At 41.2% G+C, this 20,652-nt stretch overlaps 1 protein-coding gene across 17 annotated transcripts in view; it reads left to right on the top strand.

The window, feature by feature from the left end:
* SIPA1L1 (signal induced proliferation associated 1 like 1) overlaps positions 1 to 20,652 on the top strand; it is a 434,009-nt gene that overhangs the window by 328,479 nt on the left and 84,878 nt on the right. For all 17 annotated transcript variants that reach the window (XM_053601212.1, XM_053601207.1, XM_053601214.1 and 14 more), the window contains 2 exons: positions 10,870 to 11,443; positions 12,035 to 12,309. In XM_053601212.1, the coding sequence (XP_053457187.1) occupies positions 10,870 to 11,443; positions 12,035 to 12,309 (849 nt within the window). The remainder of the gene's footprint in view (positions 1 to 10,869; positions 11,444 to 12,034; positions 12,310 to 20,652) is intronic.

Below are 20,652 nucleotides of genomic sequence, written 5' to 3'. Positions count from 1 at the left end.
GGAGGCTGAGGCAGGTGGATAGCTTGAGCCCACGAGATCGAGACCAGCCTGAGCAAAGTGAGACCCTGTCTCTACTAAAAATAGAAAAACTGAGGCAAGAGGATCTCTTGAGACCAAGAGTTGGAGGTTGCTGTGACCTATGACACCACAGCACTCTACCCAGGGCGACAGCTTGAGACTCTGTCTCAAAAAAAGTAATAAATGTAAAAGACAGTATGAGGTAGTGCAAAAAGCAGTTGGAATTAGACCAGATTATTAAACTTCTTAGATCTTAAATTGCCCTTTCTGTGCAGGGGAAGGTTGCTTAACATCTGCTTAAAATCCCCTCAGGAAAGTACTTCGTAGGCAGGGAGGAAGTGTGGTCTGTCCACAATGAGCGTCCCCGTTCATCTGCTTCCCTTAAGAAAAGGGAAGCTTCAGCGAAGGAGAAGAAAAATCAAAGCGGGTCAAGTGGTAGAAGTTTCTCTCAGAAGGTTCTATTCCAAGCCATTATCAATCAGCATTCCTATTGTCCAATGCAACTGACCTCACTAAGACAAAAATCTGAATATGTCATTTTCTGTGTTTTTAACCACTTAGGGAAAAAGTCAGACTCCCCAACCTTGCCCACTGCATGGGGTCCTTCAGGTCTGCCCCCCTCAGCTTCCAAGCCCACCCTGCCTCACTCTCGTGGAGCTGCTTACCTCTCCCCAGGTGTCGGGTGTGTCTTGCCCTCCTCTCTGCTGCTCCTCACACACTCCCCTCCCTCCCCTTCCTCTGAGGAATCTCTGTTTTGCTTTTCTGTGGAAGGCTCCCGTGGCCTCCCAGGACTAGATAAAAGTGCCTTCTCTATGTGTTGCCAGTCACACCCTGTGTTTCACCCCTGGGCACAGCCCCCACCAGAATGTGTGTCTGATTTTTTGGAGCTGAGCCCTGGACATACTTACTGCCTTTGATCCTCAATGTTAGCACAGAACTTAGAGTGCAGTAGGTGCACAGAGAGGGTCTGATGAATGGATACTATTAGAAATTGAATGACAAGTGTGTCCAGTCCTTTGCCCAGGTCTGCTTTCTTGGAGAACTGCTCAAGCCATCATTCTGATCCAGGCTCCAAGAAGGGGAAATTTCCCTCTGCCACTTTGTTGTTTTCTGTGTCACCTTCCTTTTAACTGTGGGACTGAGCATTGTTGTTTATTGCTATTTCCATGGCGTTTCCAAAGTTAAAGTGTCTTAATTTGAAATTTCTTTTTTCCATTGAGATTTATGTTCATACGTCCCTGGAGCATTCCCACCTATCAACTTAAAATCAGCTTTGAATACCAACACTTGTTATTTTATCCAAGGTATTTTTTGATGCCAACAAATGGTACACATCCCACATCAACTAGGACAGCCTTGTGGTGGTCTCTTCAGCCTTGTGACTCAGGTGGATGGCCCCTTTTAGCAAGCACCTCAGAGTGGAAGGTTTCAGAACATTTCCTCAGGGGAATAAGTGTGGTCTTATCTGTGAGCACTCTGTCCACTGTCCAGAAGCTGAGATTCTAGGCCTGGTCCTCTTTAACAACTCTGGGCAAATCGTTTTATTTCTCTATATCTATATCCTGGAGAAGTGAGGAATTTGCACCATCTGTTCAAATGGAGGTTCGGGATATGTCAAACCACAGCATAAACAACAGGGCACTTTCTTGGCCCTTCTGTGTGCTTCAAAGTTCTGGAAAGAGAACATGTTTTTATGTTAAAATGAGCAAAAATATTTTTCAGGAAAGTGTAAAATCAAGGTGAGTTTGAAGGTGAAACTCAAGATTTTACTGGAAGAGTTTGAGGAGCACCAACTTCTGCAAGCTCTCTTTCTGTGCTAACTCTTCCATAACTGTTTCTGCCTCTGTCATCTAGATAGCCATCCTGACCAGTGTATTCTGCTCCTCAGCAATGCTGGGTAAATAAAACAGCTAAGATTTTAAAGAATGTATTATTTCTAAAAAGATAGGGTGTTGCAAAGTAGGCTAATACCAATGTAGCCAAGGGAGAGCCCTTTAGAATCTTCTTCTAAAAATAACAAGAACCATTTATAACTACTATGTAGATAATATGTAAATATTAATATATCTGCAGAAGGTACCAAAAATGTATACACGTTTCAAGAAAGTAAAAAACTGTATTAAGTTTGTAATACTCAAGTCACATTTGGCTTCTGCATTAATTAATCACAAGAGGTGCTCAAGTGTGACTCGTATCCATCTTTTATTATCGGTATATATTATTATCTTTTTTTTACAACAGCTGGCTATTTTTTTGGTTGTAATTGTCATTGTTGTTTGGCAGGCCTGGGCTGGATTTGAACTCGCCAGCTCTGGTGTATGTAGTTGGCACCTTAGCAGCTCGAGCTTATTACCATTTTAATACAGTTTTTCTTTTCTTAAAATGCGTATACCTTTTTTTGGCACCATCTGTATATATAGCAAACTAAGATTTGAGGAAAGCTTGTTTTTTTAAGGAGGCAAAATATCTTATTTAGCTTAAGCCAAGCCTTATTATCAAGAGTTCAGAATTGGTGGCACTTAAATTAATGAGCTTTTACCCTTGTAGAAACCTTGAAAGTTAAATTTCTCCAAAACAAAATCCTTTCTTTGAAAAAAGCCTTCAAGGGTATCATCTTCCTCATCTTCTTCTGTAAAGATTCTATTTCTGATGATGCAAAAGCTGATTTTAATGTCTGTATCATTTACCTCCCTACCACAGTGAATCATTGATAATTACATGTTAAGGATCCAGTTCTTTTCTTCACAGTTTATTCTAGATGCTTCTAATTATTGGTAGGTTTTCAGTATATGTTTGTCTAAAATTATATCAATTAATGATTAGATCTATACAAAGCCACTGAGTTTAACAGGCATGTGGCAGGAGGGTGCTCGTAGCCGTATTTACACCCCCGCCCCAGTCATTTTCCTCTCCTTATTTAAAATAAAACCACAGCTGTTTTCGGAGAAAGAATAATGATTTGAGTGAAATTAGCAAGAAAATAAATCACCAATTTTAATGTGAAAGATATTACGTATTTTGGGGTCCTTATAGGATTCCTCTTAGAAAATCCAGTGAATCTGTATTTCAGCAGCTTTTGCTTGACTTCAAAAGAAAAAAAAAATTTTGATCAAATTAAAATTATACAGCTGTCAGCATTCAAGCCAGACAGTTCACAATAGACAAGAAAAATTGCCTTTCTAATACACAGTGGTATAATTAAGCCATAATGCTTATGGAAGTTTCTGTGGCTTCTCTTTCTTCTCTAGTTAGAAAATGGAACTTTGCTTTGCCACCTTTCTTTGTCATGAAAGGAACTAGGTAGTCTTTTAAAAAAAATAAATAAATAAGCTTGTGAAAACCAACAGCCCACATAACATCTTATAACATGTAGATTTTCTGTTCCACCAGAAATATAATTTGTATCCCAAGCTTGCTGTTTTTTGTTTATTTATCCTATTTTCACAAGAAATAATTATGTTTTGAAAAGCGAAGCTGAGTATCTTAAAGCAAAGCCTGCTTAAAATAAAAAATGAAACAGTGTTCTTCAATTTTATTTGAGATATGCATACTCTCTGATGATGTCTTTTCTGGGAGTTCAGAAGAAACAGATTTTTACATTGCTCCTCTAATAATTAGAACAATTGCGTAATTTACTTACTTTTAAATAATTTGGAAGGAGGAATGTTTGGTGTATTAAAATCAGCATTTCCAGCCACGTCAAACTCTGTTGAAATCTTGGAACATAAAACAAAACACACAGCTCTCCATTTCAATTTAATTTCTGTTGTTCCTTTAGGAAAACTTAAAAATAAGTTCTTTTGAGGTTAAAAATAATGTATTATCCCAGATAGGCATGTAGTCCTCTTCTTTTTTTTTTTTTTTTTTTATTGTTGGGTATTCATTGAGGGTACAATAAGCCGGGTTACACTGATTGCAATTGTTAGGTAAAGTCCCTCTTGCAATCATGTCTTGCCCCCAGAACGTGTGGCACACACCAAGGCCCCACCCCTTTTCCTCCTTCCCTCTCTCTCCTTCCCCACCCCCATGACATTAATTGTCATTAATTGTTCTCATATCAAAATTGAGTACATAGGATTCATGCTTCTCCATTCTTGTGATGCTTTACTAAGAATAATGTCTTCCACGTCCATCCAGGTTAATACGAAGGATGTAAAGTCTCCATTTTTTTTAATGGCTGAATAGTATTCCATGGTATACATATACCACAGCTTGTTAATCCATTCCTGGGTTGGTGGGCATTTAGGCTGTTTCCACATTTTGGCGATTGTAAATTGAGCTGCAATAAACAGTCTAGTACAAGCGTCCTTATGATAAAAGGATTTCTTTCCTTCTGGGTAGATGCCCAGTAATGGGATTGCAGGATCAAATGGGAGGTCTAGCTTGAGTGCTTTGAGGTTTCTCCATACTTCCTTCCAGAAAGGTTGTACTAGTTTGCAGTCCCACCAGCAGTGTAAAAGTGTTCCCTTCTCTCCACATCCACGCCAGCATCTGCAGTTTTGAGATTTTGTGATGTGGGCCATTCTCACTGGGGTTAGATGATATCTCAGGGTTGTTTTGATTTGCATTTCTCTAATATATAGAGATGATGAACATTTTTTCATGTGTTTGTTAGCCATTCGTCTGTCGTCTTTAGAGAAAGTTCTATTCATGTCTCTTGCCCATTAATATATGGGATTGTTGGCTTTTTTCATGTGGATTAATTTGAGTTCTCTATAGATCCTACTTATCAAGCTTTTGTCTGATTGAAAATATGCAAATATCCTTTCCCATTGTGTAGGTTGTCTCTTTGCTTTGGTTATTGTCTCCTTAGCTGTACAGAAGCTTTTCAGTTTAATGAAGTCCCATTTGTTTATTTTTGTTGTTGTTGCAATTGCCATGGCAGTCTTCTTCATGAAGTCTTTCCCCAGGCCAATATCTTCCAGTGTTTTTCCTATGCTTTCTTGGAGGATTTTTATTGTTTCATGCCTTAAATTTAAGTCCTTTATCCATCTTGAATCAATTTTTGTGAGTGGGGAAAGGTGTGGGTCCAGTTTCAGTCTTTTACATGTAGATATCCAGTTCTCCCAACACCATTTATTGAAAAGGGAGTCTTTCCCCCAAGGTATGTTCTTGTTTGGTTTATCAAAGATTAGGTGGTTGTAAAATGTTAGTTTCATTTCTTGGTTTTCAATTCGATTCCAAGTGTCTATGTCTCTGTTTTTGTGCCAGTACCATGCTGTCTTGAGCACTATGGCTTTGTAGTACAGACTAAAATCTGGTATTCTGATGCACCCAGCTTTATTTTTGTTACAGAGAACTGCCTTAGCTATACGGGTTTTTTTCTGGTTCCATACAAAACGCAGAATCATTTTTTCCAAATCTTGACAGTACGATGTTGGTATTTTGATAGGAATGGCATTGAATAGGTAGATTGCTTTGGGAAGTATAGACATTTTAACAATGTTGATTCTGCCCATCCATGAGCATGGTATGTTCTTCCATTTGTTAATATCCTCTGCTATTTCCTTTCTGAGGATTTCATAGTTTTCTTTATAGAGGTCCTTCACCTCCTTCGTTAGATATTCCTAGGTATTTCATTTTCTTTGAAACTATGGTGAAGGGAGTTGTGTCCTTAATTAGCTTCTCATCTTCACTGTTATTGGTGTACACAAAGGCTACTGACTTGTGACATTGATTTTATATCCTGAAACATTACTGTATTTTTTGATGACTTCTAGGAGTCTTGTGGTTGAGTCTTTGGGGTTCTCTAAGTATAAGATCATGTCGTCAGCAAAGAGGGAGAGTTTGACCTCCTCTGCTCCCATTTGGATTCCCTTTATTTCCTTGTCTTGCCTAATTGTATTGGCTAGAACTTCCAGCACTACGTTGAATAGTAAAGGTGACAGAGGGCAACCTTGTCTGGTTCCAGTTCTAAGAGGAAATGCTTTCAGTTTTACTCCATTCAGTAAAATATTGGCTGTGGGTTTGTCATAGATAGCTTCAATCAGTTTTAGAAATGTGCCACCTATGCCTATACTCTTCAGTGTTCTAATTAGAAAAGGATGCTGGATTTTATCAAATGCTTTTTCTGCGTCTATTGAGAGGATCATGTGATCTTCATTTTTGCCTCTGTTAAAATGGTGGATAACGTTTATAGACTTGCGTATGTTAAACCAGCCTTGCATCCCTGGGATGAAGCCTACTTGATCATGATGAATGCCTTTTTTGATGATAAGCTGTAATTTATTGGCTAGGATTTTGTTGAGAATTTTTGCATCTATATTCATGAGTGAGATTGGTCTGAAATTCTCCTTTTTGTTTGGGTCTTTTCCTGGTTTTGGTATCAGGGTGATGTTTGTTTCATAGAATGTGTTGGGGAAGATTCCTTCTTCCTCAATTTTTTGGAATAGTTTCTGCAGTACAGGAATAAGCTCTTCCTTGAAGGTTTGATAGGATTCTGGAGTGAAGCCATCTGGACCAAGGAATTTTTTGGTTGGAAGATTTTTTATTGTTTCTTTGATCTCTGTGCTTGAAATTGGTGTGTTCAGGAGCTCTATTTCTTCCTGGCTGAGTCTAGGGAGAGGGTGTGATTCCAAATATTGATCCATTTCTTTCACATTTTCAAATTTCTGGGCATAGAGTTTCTGGTAGTATTCAGAGATGATCTCTTGTATCTCTGTGGGATCAGTTGTTATTTCCCCTTTATCATTTCTGACTGAGGTTACTAGAGATTTTACTTTTCTATTCCTCGTTAGTCTGGCCAATGGTTTATCTATTTTATTTATTTTTTCAAAAAACCAACTCCTTGTTTCATTAATTTTCTGAATGATTCTTTTGTTTTCAATTTCATTGATCTCTGATTTGATTTTGGATATTTCTTTTCTTCTACTAGTTTAGGCTTAGATTGTTCTTCTTTTTCCAATTCCATAAGATCTCTTGTGAGATTGTTGATGTGCTCTCTTTCTGTTTTTCGAATGTAGGCATCTAAAGCGATGAATTTTCCTCTCAAAACTGCTTTTGCAGTATCCCACAGGTTTTGGTAGCTTGTGTCTTCATTGTTGTTATGCTCAAGGAAGTTAATGATTTCCTGTTTTATTTCTTCCTGCACCCATCTGTTATTCAACAGAAGATTGTTTAATTTCCATGTCTTTGGGTGGGGTCGAGCATTTTTGTTAGAGTTGAGTTCCACCTTTAGTGCCTTATGGTCTGAGAAGATACAAGGTAAAATTTCAATTCTTTTGATTCTGTTGATATTTGTTTTGTGTCCCAGGATATGATGAATTTTGGAGAATGTTCCATGGTGTGATGAGAAGAATGTATATTCTTTATCTTTGGGGTGGAGTGTTCTATATGCATCTATCAAGCATAGTTGTTCTAGGGTCTCATTTAAATCTCTTACATCTTTGTTTAATTTCTGTTTAGAGGATCTGTCCAGCTCTGTAAGAGGTGTGTTAAGGTCCCCTGTTATGATGGTATTATCAGATATCTTATTGCTCAGACTGAGTAAGGTCTGCTTCAAGAATCTGGGAGCATTTAAATTGGGTGCATAAATATTTAGAATTGAAATGTCTTCTTGTTGTATTTTTCCCTTGACCAATATAAAGTGACCATCTTTGTCTTTTTTGACTTTAGTTGCTTTAAATCCACATGTATCTGAAAATAAGATTGCAACTCCTCTTTTCTTCTGAATTCCATTTGCCTGAAAAATTGTCTTCCAACCCTTGACTCGGAGCTTTAATTTGTCTTTTGAAGCCAGGTGTGTTTCTTGCAGACAGCAAATGGATGGCTTGTGTTTTTAAATCCAGTCAACCAATCTATGTCTCTTCAGTGGGGAATTCAAGCCATTAACATTTATTGAGATAATTGATAAGTGTGGTAGTATTCTATTCGTCTTATTTTGTGAGAGTCCATTGGTTATTTTTATCTTTTGCATCAGTGTGGAGGTAGGTTCTGTCCTTTAATTTCTGAGTTCTTACTTTGCTGCTGATCCATTGTGGTGGTCAGTGTGCAGAACAGGTTGAAGTATTTCCTGTAGAGCTGGTCTTGTTGTGGCGAATTTCCTCAATGTTTGTATATCTGTAAATGATTTGATTTCTCCGTCAAATTTTGAAGCTTAGCTTAGCAGGGTACAGAATTCTGGGCTGGAAATTGTTCTGTTTAAGTAGATTAAAGGTAGATGACCATTGTCTTCTTGCTTGGAAAGTTTCATTAGAGAAGTCTGCGGTCACTCTGATGGCTTTGCCCCTGTAGGTCAACTGGCGCTTACTCCTGGCAGCTTGCAGAATCTTTTCTTTTGTCTTGACTTTGGACAGGTTCATGACAATGTGTGTTGGAGAAGCTCGGTTAGAGTTGAGGCGACCTGGGATGGCCCTCTGAAAGCAGTGTGTCAGAATCTTTGCTGATATTTGGGAAATTTTCTTTTATAATATTCTCTAGTATGGCTTCCATTCCTCTGGGGCATTCTTCTTCCCCTTCTGGAATTCCTATAACTCGTATGTTACAACGCTTCATAAAGTCCCATAATTCTGACAGTGAACGTTCTGCTTTCTCTCTCTTCTTTTCTGCCTCTTTTACTATCTGAGTTATCTCAAGAACTTTGTCTTCTACCTCTGAAATTCTTTCTTCTGCATGGTCTAGCCTGTTGCTGATACTTTCCATTGCATCTTTAAGTTCCCTAATTCACTGTTTCAGTTCCTTCAGCTCTGCTATATCCTTTCTATATTCTTCATATCGTTCATCTCTTATTTGATTCTGTTTTTGGATTTCCTTTTGGTTAATTTCCACTTTATTAGCAGTTTCCTTCATTGTTTCCATTATTTCTTTCATTGTTTTCAGCATGTGTATTCTAAATTCCCTTTCTGTCATTCCTAACATTTCTTTATAGGTGGAATCCTCTGCAGTAGCTACCTCATGGTCCCTTGGCGGGGTTGTTCTGGACTGGTTCTTCATGTTGCCTGGAGTTTTCTGCTGATTCTTCCTCATGAGTGATTTCTTTTATCTGTTTCCTTGCCCTAATTTTCCTTTCACTTCCTCTTGCTCTTTAAGTTCTCATGCCTGTGGAAGTTGCTGGCGGGTTTAGACGGATTGAACACATGCGACCACTTGCCGGTTTTCCACTGTTTTAGTCCTCCTCTTGGGGTCCAGATGTCTGTCGCTCACTCCCTGTATCCTCTCAGGGGTGATGATAGGCAGATTCCTCCAGCCAGAGATGCCTGGAGTCCTATCTCCCCAGACTCACGGTGCCCAGATGCAAGGAAGCTGTTACTCGGCTGCCATCTTGGTCCGCCTCTCTGTAGTCCTCTTCTTAACACCTGTTTTATTCAAAAGAAATGACTGCAGAAAGCTTTCTTATATCTTGCTTAAGAGAAGGGGAAAGAACCTCAAATAGGTTCTCAGAGTCAAAAACCAAAAAGTAGAGAATTTCCACCAAAGAACAGCTCCGTTTTAAAATATGACCTTTTTTTTGTTGTTGTTGTTGCTATTATATAAAGGTCATTCTGTTACTCAAATTCCAATTTTCACTTTAAACTGATGCTTTAATCATGTTGTATGATGCCCCACACTTTTGCCAACCAATATTTAATTTTCATATTTAATATACTTTCATGTTATGTGTCTTCTGGTGTTTTTATTGTAAGCTAGCTAACAAGCATCATGTTTAGAGTGAAGAACACATTTGTGCTCTTCCAGAATCTGTATCTATTATGAAAGGTCACGTGATTATAGTAACTTCCCTTGGAAACAATGTGTAGATATTTAAATTGTTCTTACGTAGGCCAGGCACAGTGGCACTCTAGGAGGCCAACGCGAGTGGATCACCTGAGCTCATGAGTTCAAGACCAGCTCTGAGCAAGAGCGAGACTCTGTCAGTAAAAAAAATAGCTGGGCGGCAGACAAGAGGTTCACTTGAGCCAGGAGTTTGAGGTTGCTGTGAGCTATGGGACACCACAGCACTTAACCCCTGGGCAACTGAGTGAGACGCTGTCTTAAAGAAAAAAAAAAAAGGATTGTTCATTGCCCCTCAATTCATAATAGCCAAGTCATGGAAGAAGCCCAAGTGCCCATCAACCCATGAATGGATTAACAAATTGTGGTTTATGTATACCATGGAATATTATGCAGCTTTAAAAAACATGGAAACTTTACCTCTTTTACGTTTAGATGGATGGAGCTGGAACATACCCTACTTAGTAAAGTATCTCAAGAATGGACGAAAAAATATCCAGTGTACTCACACTTTCATATGAGGAGTAGATCACAACCATGGCCCAGGATGCAGGAGTGGGGGACAGCAAGGGAGGTCAGATGGAGGGAGGGTGAATGGTGGGGTCACACCTATGGTGCATAAAGCAAGGGTACATGTCGGATCTATTAAGTACAGAGTATAAATGTCTTAACACAATAGTTGAGTAAATGAGATGAGCCATATATTAACCAGTGTGATGTTAATGCTCCTAATTCTATATGAAATCACATTGTACCCCAAAAATGCGTCAGTGTATACATGATCTATGTGTTTATGATTTAATAAAAAAAAAAGGGGTCTTATGTAGAATACCTCAGTAAATCTATTTCGTCATGGAATTATAGTAAGTTTCCTTTATGTTAAAGAAAAGAAAGTTAACACTGGTTTCTTTATGCAGGTTTTTGGCTTGGGAAAAAATTTATGTTCTATGAATGCCAATGTGGTTGAATGAGAAAATGTGCTTGTGCAAAGCAGAATGTACGTTGTTTCTTGTGGGGAAGATGAGCAGCTGTTTGCTTCTGAGGTGTGTCTTCATCTGTGAGCGAATGTCCTTGATTCCTGCTCTATGAGTCTGAGACATGCGGACATGCCGCCTCTTCTCTTGTCTTTGTTTTTTCTCTTAGTGTGGCCGTCACCAGGTCCAGAGATGTGCCTTCCTTTGGACCTCCCATCCCTAAAGGGGTCACTTTCCCTAAGTCGAATGTGTTCAGGGACTTCCTTTTGGCCAAAGTGATTAATGCGGAAAATGCTGCTCATAAATCAGAAAAGTTCCGGGCCATGGCAACTCGGACCCGCCAGGAATACCTAAAAGATCTGGCAGAAAAGAATGTCACCAACACCCCTATCGACCCTTCTGGCAAGTTTCCATTCATCTCTCTGGCCTCCAAGAAGAAAGAAAAGTCTAAGCCATATCCAGGAGCTGAGCTCAGCAGCATGGGAGCCATCGTGTGGGCTGTCCGGGCAAAAGACTACAACACAGCCATGGAGATGGACTGCCTCTTAGGGATCTCCAATGAGTTCATTGTGCTCATTGAACAGGAGACAAAGAGCGTGGTTTTTAACTGTTCTTGCAGAGATGTGATAGGATGGACTTCAGCCGACACCGGCCTCAAAATCTTCTACGAACGAGGAGAATGTATTTCGGTGGAGAGTTTCATTAGCAATGAGGACATCAAAGAGATTGTCAAAAGGTTGCAGGTGAGGCTTTTCCTTCTGCTTACATACATGCAATTTCTCTTTCATAAAGCTTTTGCAGACTCGAGCCAAGTTACCGAAGCTTGCACTGTTTCATTATTGTAGCTCCTGTGTAAACTCCCTTGATACGTGAGGCAAGCAGAGTTTATCTCTGGGTTATGTTTTCCATGACGTTTTGGAAGAGTAGTAGAACAAATGGGGGCAGACCCATCTCCTGGGACCCAGTGTTGCAGCCCAGCCTATCTAGTGGTGGGTTGAAAAGAATAGTTTGACTGACTTGAGTATCTGCCACCTTGCGTTTTATAAAGGCAAAATGAGCAGCTGAGTGCGGTTTCTCTTTGCTGCCAGCTCCCTGCTGTCACTGTTAGAGGTTTCCTTGTAACTTTGGGGAAGGCTTTGAGCTTTTTGGATGCAACAAATATGTTCCTTTTGGTCTAATGAATAGAGAGTAGTGAAGGGGAAATAACCAGGCTGCTCCTCAGCTGGCAGCAGGACATTCAGCAATAACCCTGGTTGCAGTGTTTTTCCAATTCCATGTCCACCCGCTAATACCCTATTGCATTAAACCACAGTATCTTTTATTTCCTTGTCTAGTTTGTTTCAAAAGGTTGTGAATCTGTGGAGATGACTCTGCGAAGAAATGGGTTAGGACAGCTAGGCTTCCACGTCAACTACGAGGGCATCGTGGCAGATGTAGAGCCCTACGGCTACGCCTGGCAGGCAGGGCTGAGGCAGGGCAGCCGCCTGGTGGAGATCTGCAAGGTGGCGGTGGCCACCCTGAGCCACGAGCAGATGATCGACCTCCTGAGAACCTCCGTCACAGTGAAGGTGGTCATCATTCCGCCCCATGATGACTGCACCCCACGGAGGTAGGTCTGAGCTACAGCAGATGCACCTGACCCTGACCCTGAGGGCAGGGATTGTGTGCCACAGGGAACGTCTGCTAGCCAGTAGGATACAATAGGGTACACATGGCGCTGAACATTCATCCGTGGAAAGCTGACTCAGGACGCAGCTCCCTCTCAGCATGCGGCAAACAGCAGCCAGAGAGAGTGGCTGACTGGGACTGTTCCCAGGTTTTATGTCTCTGTATTTACAAAGTTGCTATTACAGATAGAGAAGTCTGGTGACATCGGTCTGAGGCATCTTACGCAGTAGTTGACAAAAATCGAACACTTGACATTAATAGACGCTCAGCATCTCAGATTGTCAGATGTTCTCCTGTTATATGCCATGGGCTTCTTAGTCTCCTCTCTCCTCCGTTCATACTCAGTGAGCTGGTCCTGCTCCAGAAGCTTTGGCATTTTGGTTCTAGTTTTCTAGATAGAAAACCCTGGACCAGCTCCCTGACCCTCCCAGCTCCTGCCAAGCCAGCAGCACTACTTGAAGATTTAACTTCTCTGTCTCTGGGGAGGCTCCTTGATGGAACAGATTTAATCAACTTTTTGTCCTTTGGGTGTGCATGTGTTATTTTTGCTAGTTTTTTAAAAAAAAAATTGAGTGTTTTAAGCCAATTTTTTCTAAGAATTTCTCTTAAGCTTTGGCAGTTCTTAGGCCTTTTAAAACCAAGACAATGTTCTTTATCCAGTTCCCCCCCCCCCAAAATGACCGTTCCTACCCCTGAGCTGTTATGGATTTATGAATGACAGATAGTAGAAATGTAACTGGTTATGATGGGTTATTTGTGTCCTTTAAAAAGTAAGCAGTGGCAGGGCACAGTGGCTTATGCCTGTTATCCTAGCACTTTGGAACCCCAAATGGGAAGATTGTTTAAGGCCAGGAGTTTGAGACCAGCCTGGGTAATATAGTGAGATTGCAAAAAATTTTTTCTACAAAAAATTTTTAAAATAGCTGGTCATGGTGGTGGACCCTTGTAGTCCCAGCTACTCGGGAGGCTGAGGCCAAGAGTTGGAGGCTGCAGTGAGCTTCAATCACATCACTGTACTCCAACTTGGGTGACTTAAATAAATAAATAAATAAATGGCTATATATTTTTTTTCAATAAAAATTAAGTGGCAATGACCATGTAATTCAGGTCAAGTGTTACAATCAGACGTTGCTAGAGGTACTGTTTCCTCATACTGCTTACCATACTTGTTGGCCTGGGGATTTTGTATGTACATCAAAATACTGTTTAGTAAAATCCATTTGGCTGATAGTTTTAAGAAATGCCCTCTTTTGGATACCTGGATCTCCCTGAAAATCAAGATATCTATTCAAAACTTTTTATTTTAGCTATTTTGGAGTGGAGGGAAATATTCAGAAACTGCTCTGCCTTGGTTAACCTGGTCTGATGAGCCCTATTAGCCTTTTCTGGTTTCCTCAAGTGTGTGGTCATTAATGTTAAGCATCATGAGGAACTATGATTTAAAAAATAACGTGAGGGGGGCAGCGCCTGTGGCTCAGTCGGTAAGGCGCCTGCCCCATATACCGAGGGTGGCGGGTTCAAACCCGGCCCCGGCCAAACTGCAACCAAAAAATAGCCGGGCGTTGTGGCGGGCGCCTGTAGTCCCAGCTACTCGGGAGGCTAAGGCAAGAGAATCGCTTAAGCCCAGGAGTTGGAGGTTGCTGTGTGCTCCACAGCACTCTATTGAGGGCCATAAAGTGAGACTCTGTCTCTACAAAAAAAAAAAAATAATAACGTGAGGAAGACAGTGGATGCGTACAGGGCTCTCCAGATGCCGCCTCGCTCTCTGGCCTCTTTCTTTACTGTTTCTTGGTGTCTCTTTCAAAGTTGTCTCCTTTATTACTAAGTTCTAAGAGGCAGTTCGGTGCCTTTTGGCACTTGTAACATGTCAACCTTAATTACTTAAGATAAGGAATAGTAGAGGCTAGTCTAGCCCGGAGGTCTTATGATACCATTTTGTCTGCTGAGAGAGCTGTCTGTTATTTCTAGCTCCCAGGTTTATAGGGGTAGAGGAGAAGGAAATAGCATTGTGGAAGTGTGACCTTGTGAATAATGGTGACTAGAAAGGTGGGTCAGAAGCCAGGCTCTGGCAGGTGGCTCCATGATGGAGGAGGCACACTGGGCTCGTGTGGGTCGGAGGCCAGGCTCTGGCAGGTGGCTCTGTGGTGGAAGAGGCGCACTAGGCTGGTGTGGGTCCGAGGCCAGGCTCTGGCAGGTGGCTCTGTGGTGGAAGAGGCGCACTAGGCTGGTGTGGGTCGGAGGCCAGGCTCTGGCAGGTGGCTCCGGGGTGGAGGAGGCGCTAGGCTGGTGTATCTTCCTTGGAGTACTGCTGAAAATAGCTAACATCTCCTGAGTGTTTTACATTAATGTGCCAAGTCCTAGAAAAAGCACTCTTATATGGATTAGTACATTTAATCCTTACAAAAGGCTGTGAGGTGAGAGTATTATTTCTGTTTTGAAGAAAACTAAGACTCAGAAAGGTTGATAAACTTCCTAAGCTCCTCTGGCCAATTGGGGTCTAACTTCAAGAGTCTAGGCTCTTAACTGTCACTAGGTGTGCTTGGTGCACAAATCCTTTCCTTATACTCTAGAATAGGCAGTTAAATTGGCTTTCTGTTGGAGAAAAAGCCTTGATCTGTAGTCATTTGCTCATTTCCACTTGCAGATTCTCCCACTGTGGCTAATTTCAGGCTCCCAGTGTGGCGTCACTGTGGGCAGAGTTGGGATGGACCATCGGCACACCCTGAGTGCACGTGTCATGTCTGTGCACTTGCCCAGCACAGCTGTGAAGCACTCAGGCCATCCGCTTGTTGGGACGGGAGTCTGGGGAAAGGGCCAGTGCACCATACATCCCCACAGGCCTGGAGCCACACTTTGCCCCTTTAACTGCAGTTTCCATCTGTAGAGCCCCTGTCTGACCTTTTGAGCAGGGCAGCTGGGAGATGCTGGCAGTGATGCCTTGGGAAGCCTGTAAGCCAGCTCTGCTCCTGCCTTCAGAAACGACTTCAAAGGGAACACAGGAAGCATTAACACCTTGTTAATAATTTTCAACAAAATAGGATAATGCTCTTCTGTCATTTTTCCCTTCTCCTCCGCACTTCGCACTCCCACTGCTATTTTCCTAGCAACTAATTACTCTGTTCTTTGACTAGTCACTCTCTTCTTCTTTGTCGGCTGTGATTTTACCACCAAAGCTCTATCGGGAGGCAGCACAGGCCTCTGGAGGCACGCTGTCCCCTGGCCCTCAGCTGTGTGGGGTTCTTAGGGTCCCCAGGACCTGAGCCTGCCACCAGTACCCAGGGGTACAGTGAGTGTATGTAATACACCCATAGGTTTATATGTTCACATGGAACAATCATGTATTTGAAAAAGACAGCATTTAAAAAAATATAAAGCCAGTTTAATAGCAAAAAAGTAGTGCTTAAATAACAAATATAAAATAGAGCCCCTTCACCTGTTCTCGGTCCCCTCCATAGATTGCTCCCAGACTACAGTTTTGTTTTTTTCCAAAAAAAAAAAAAAAAGACGGGACCTAGAGAGTATACAAACTTTCTGAGCCCCTCCTATATGTTGGGCATTTTCTTTTTATCCTCATGGCAGCTTCATTTTTATTAAAATGAGGTAAGAAGATGAGGTCTGGTCGCTGCCCAAAGAGTGAACAAGACCAGCTAGCATGACAGCACAAGGTAGACAGCCCTGGTGGACAGGACCAGAAGACCTTCGGGAGTGAGCAGTGCCTTCTGCAGGAGGTACCCAACCCATACCTACACCCTGCCTGTCGCCACTCTGGAGTAGAGCAGTGTCAGTATACATAGTATTAGTGTCTGTGCCCTCTGAATCTTCAATGTCATTCTCTTTGCAAGATGAAAACTCCAGAATGACAGGCTACATTGTGATGTTCTGGGTGGAATTGCACATGAGTGGCTAACCTTCATTCTGATGAGGACCACTCGCCTCTACAATCTTTGGGAAAAGCAATTAAGGGCCATTCAAAAGAAGAGCTAATAACAAGTTACATAAAAAGACCAAATAACCTTTTTGATAAGAAATGGTGACAAAAGTTTTTTTGTTTGTTGACTTCCTTTTTTTTTTTTTTTTGGCCAGGGTTGGATTTTGAACCCGCCACCTAGGGCATATGGGACCGGCGCCCTACCCTTTTGAGCCACAGGCGCCACCCTGTTGACTTCCCTTTTAAAAGATCAGTATTTTAAAATGCAAAAGCTTACTGCTTTAGAGCTGGAGGGGCTATTAGAAAGCCTCTAGTTCAAATCTCTCATTTTTCAGGTGAAGGACTTTGGTTCAAAGATGTTACCTGTTTTTTCCAAGCCAGTGTCATGTGGCTTACAGAGATGGAGCCATCATCAAACAAAACTTTTCTGCCTCATGAATTCAATGTTGTGATATTCTGTTCAATATATTGGTCCTCCATTTTTTTGTATTTCATAGTGTCTTAAGGAAAAGAGGAGAGAGAAATGATGTGGTAAAAGAAGAAATTAAAAGAGAGAATAAAAAGGCTAAAAAACAGAGTAAGGAGATGGAGTAGCTTTTCCGTTAATTTATAGCTTCGGCTGGTCACCATTTGTCACCTTTTGTGTTGACATTGCAATTCCTGCGGACCAGACCACTGCTCTTTAATTGGGTTGTATAAAAGTTGTTGGGTTTTTTTTTGTTTTTTTTATCACATCTCACTTGTCTGAGATGTGATAATTTCTATAGGGTAAAGGATGTTTGGGGACTTGAAATGGTTGAGTTAGTGACTAAAATAAAACTAACCTAACCTCTGGGTAGATTAATTCTGTGGGTTTTCAAATCCCAGCTCTGCTGGCTGTGTAAACTTGGACAGTAAACCTCTCCAGGCCTCCATTTCTCATGTATACAGTGGGGATAATGAAGCATCTGCTTCATGGAGATGCCAGACTAATGTCTGGTCCATCGTGAGTTATTAGTGTTGGTAGAGTTATAAAGATTATGAAAACCCCTTTGCGAGTTTCTGTGTGGCATTGAAAGCCAGCTTTCCTCCGTGTTGGGCAGTCCACTGTCCATGTCCTGATTCTGCATATCATTCTTCCGTGTGGCAGAGGAAAGTAAGAGTCCAGGAAGCCAGTGGTAGTTACTCTTGCCATGAAAGGCAACCAGAAGCAGCAGGTGGCAGAGCTCTCCTTCAGTGGAAACTTATTTGCTTATTCCTACTCTAAGAAGGAATCTTTTCTCCCTCTCCAGGCTTTCTAGTCACGTATCAAGAATGGTGGGAATGAAATATAAATTGTAAGGAAGACAAAGTCTTTGGCCAAAGGACTGTTTTAACCAGTTTTACTATTAAATGTTAAATGCAGTTTAAAACAGCAGTCCCCAGCCTTTGTGGCACTAAAGACTCATTTCATGGAAGACAGTTTTCTCATGAACAGGGCGTGGGGATAGGTGTGCAGCCAAAACTCTCTGCTAATGATAATCTATATTTGCAGTACTCCCCAGCACTAGCCTCAGTTCCACCATAGTTCATCACGTATTAGATTCTCATAAGGGACACACAACCTAGATCCTCTGAATGTGCAGTACAGTAGGGTTCATGCTCCTATGAGAGTCTAATGCTGCTGCTGATTGGATAAGAGGTAGAGCTCAGGCAGTGATGCAAGTGACGGGGCATGGCTATAAATACAGATGAAGCTTCATTTGCTCATCTGCAGCTATGGGGACCACAGATTTAAAAGACTTTCTGTTGTTTTGTTTGTTTGTTTGTTTTTGAGACAGAGTTTCACTGTGTCACTCTCGGTAGAGTGCCATAGCATCACAGCTCACAGCAACCTCAAACTCCTGGGCTTAAGTGATCTCTTGCCTCCGCCTCCCAAGTAGCTGGGACCACAGGTGCCCGCCACAACGCCCGGCTATTTTATTTTTTGGTTGCAGTTGTCATTGTTGTTTAGGTGGTCTGGGCCGATTTGAACCTGCCAGCCTTGGTGTATGTGGCTGACGCCGTAACCACTGTGCTACGGTGCCAAGCCTTAAAAGATTATTACAAATAGTTTTTGAAGAAGAAAATTTGGTTATTCTCAATTCCAAATCTCTCATTTTGCAAAAAACAAAGGCCCGAAGATGAAAGCAGCTTGTCAAACAGTATCACATCATTATGGATTCTATTACTGTTAGCACCAATTTATTTACTTGTGTTTTGTCTGCCTGATGCAAAATGGACTGAAAGCAGCCTACAAGAAGTTACCTGTACAGTATCACAAAATAAAACCTCAGCGGGGAATTTGTGGGGGAGAGTACCAAGAGGAAAACACAGCCTACGTAGAAATAAAGTTCTGTGCAGGTGCCAGTTCCTAGGAGCCAGGAGAAGGGGCATAGATGATGGTAGAGGACAGTTTCCATTGAGCTTCTAAAACCCACCATTGCTGAGAAGAAGCAGACCTACTCCTGACGTTGAGGAGAGAAGTTTTTCATTGGATTACTGTAAATTTTTATCAATATTCCTTTCATTGTATTTACAAATTCAGAGTACCAGACCTTTATAAGATGGCCTAGTCAGAAATGAAAGACTCCAGACTATACTGTAGTGTATCTCCATCAACAATCAAAATTTTGAGTTGCTAATAGAGACACACTATACAATGGTATATTTTTGTCAGAATTATCAGAATCAAAGCTAGAAATTACATCAGAGCTTAAGGTAATATTTCCTAATATCAAAAGAAAAGGGCTTATGATATAAGTCATTAACTACTAAAAGTAATGTCAAATGTACGTAAAGCAAAGTTTTACTGAATATAGATTTTAACTCTCAAGTAGGTCATGAAGTAAGTTTAGGAGGTTGTACCTAATATATTCTTCTGGTGAACCATAAATTCAGAATATATCAAAATAGGAGGTAATCAGAGTAAGAATGAATATTATGTGAGTGTGTGGTTGTGCTGAATCCCAGTGTAAAATGTGTTTCTTACTGGGGTTGCCCATTAGTGTTAAAGCATAAAAGGGGTACAGTGGAGCCTGTACTCAGATTAAGGTTGACCTAGGCTTTGGAGGAGTCGGCAGGGAGAGGTAAGGAAATCTCCCCCCAGAAGTACCCATTGGAGATAACAGGCTATGAGTAGGTAGGCAGGGACGCCAGCGGACACTCTGGTTGCTCCCGAGCACATGGTACAGAAGTGGCACTTTCCAAAAATGGAGACTGTCATGGAGACGTGCGAGAGGATGCATTGTGGACTGTGCGTTGAAGTGTCAGAGGTCAACCCTGAGACACGTAGACAGGAGCATGGAAGAGTAGCACCTTCCATTGTCCTTGTCTCCCCCTGCCAACTCCATAAGCCCTTGCTTTCTGCTCTTCCCCGCCCCCAACGTCTAACCTCCCTCCAGCTATATGAGACCAGGCCTTTGGCTGGATGCCCTTTGGACTTTCACTGTCTAGTACAGAGCCATGAGCCAGGCATTGCTACAGAGCACTTGTGATATAATTGGTCCAACGTGAGACGTGCTGTAAGTGTAAAACATATACCAGATTTAGAAGAATACAAAATATCTTCATAATTTTTCAATATTAATAACATGTTAAAACGATAACATTGTGGACATATTAGGTTAAATAAAATGTCTTATTAAATTTATTTCACCACTTTCATTTTTTGCTTTTCTAAAATTACATTTGTGACATGTATTTGTGGCTCGAATTCAGTTTCTATTAGTAGCTCTGATTTGGGCTTTGCTAACACTACCGCTGAAGTGCCCCTTCCTGATTTCAGGATCACTCTGTTAACAGAATTCTCTTTTCTAAATCTTCCTATTTGCTCCTCCATCTTTGAAATTTCTTTAAGAAAGGAAATTTTTTTAAACTTAGTGATGAAATTCAAATGCACAGTTAGAGTTAATGCTTCAGTGGGAATAGGTCTTTTCCCCAGTAATTTGTCTGTCAATCAAATTAATAACTTAGAGCCTCCCTCTGGTTGTTTGGGCAAAAGAAATGGCAAATGGGTTCCAACTTTCCCAAGGTTTGGGAGTTGAGAAGGTGGCACCAGGAGGGGCTAAAGTGACAAGACATTTGTACCTGTCATTAATTTCATTCAGACTACTGCCTGCGGACAGCTCTGCTGTGGGAGGTCCCTAACTTTGGAAGAAAGAAAAAAAGTCTGATTTCAGATTATGCTTTTGTTCCTTGGGAATTTGATAATTGTAGTAGTTCTATAATTGGTGGTGGTGGGGGGGTTCTGTTTGTTTTTTGTTTTTCCTCCATCTAAGCTAAATTTGGCTCTTGGTTTGGATTTCTAGGTTTTTTTCCCATTTAATTTCTTGACTCTAAGGAGCCCAACACATTTAA

This window comes from Nycticebus coucang, chromosome 9, assembly GCF_027406575.1.
Source record: "Nycticebus coucang isolate mNycCou1 chromosome 9, mNycCou1.pri, whole genome shotgun sequence".
Classification (NCBI taxonomy): Eukaryota; Metazoa; Chordata; class Mammalia; order Primates; family Lorisidae; genus Nycticebus; species Nycticebus coucang.
This window is presented reverse-complemented; position numbering and strand designations above follow the sequence as displayed.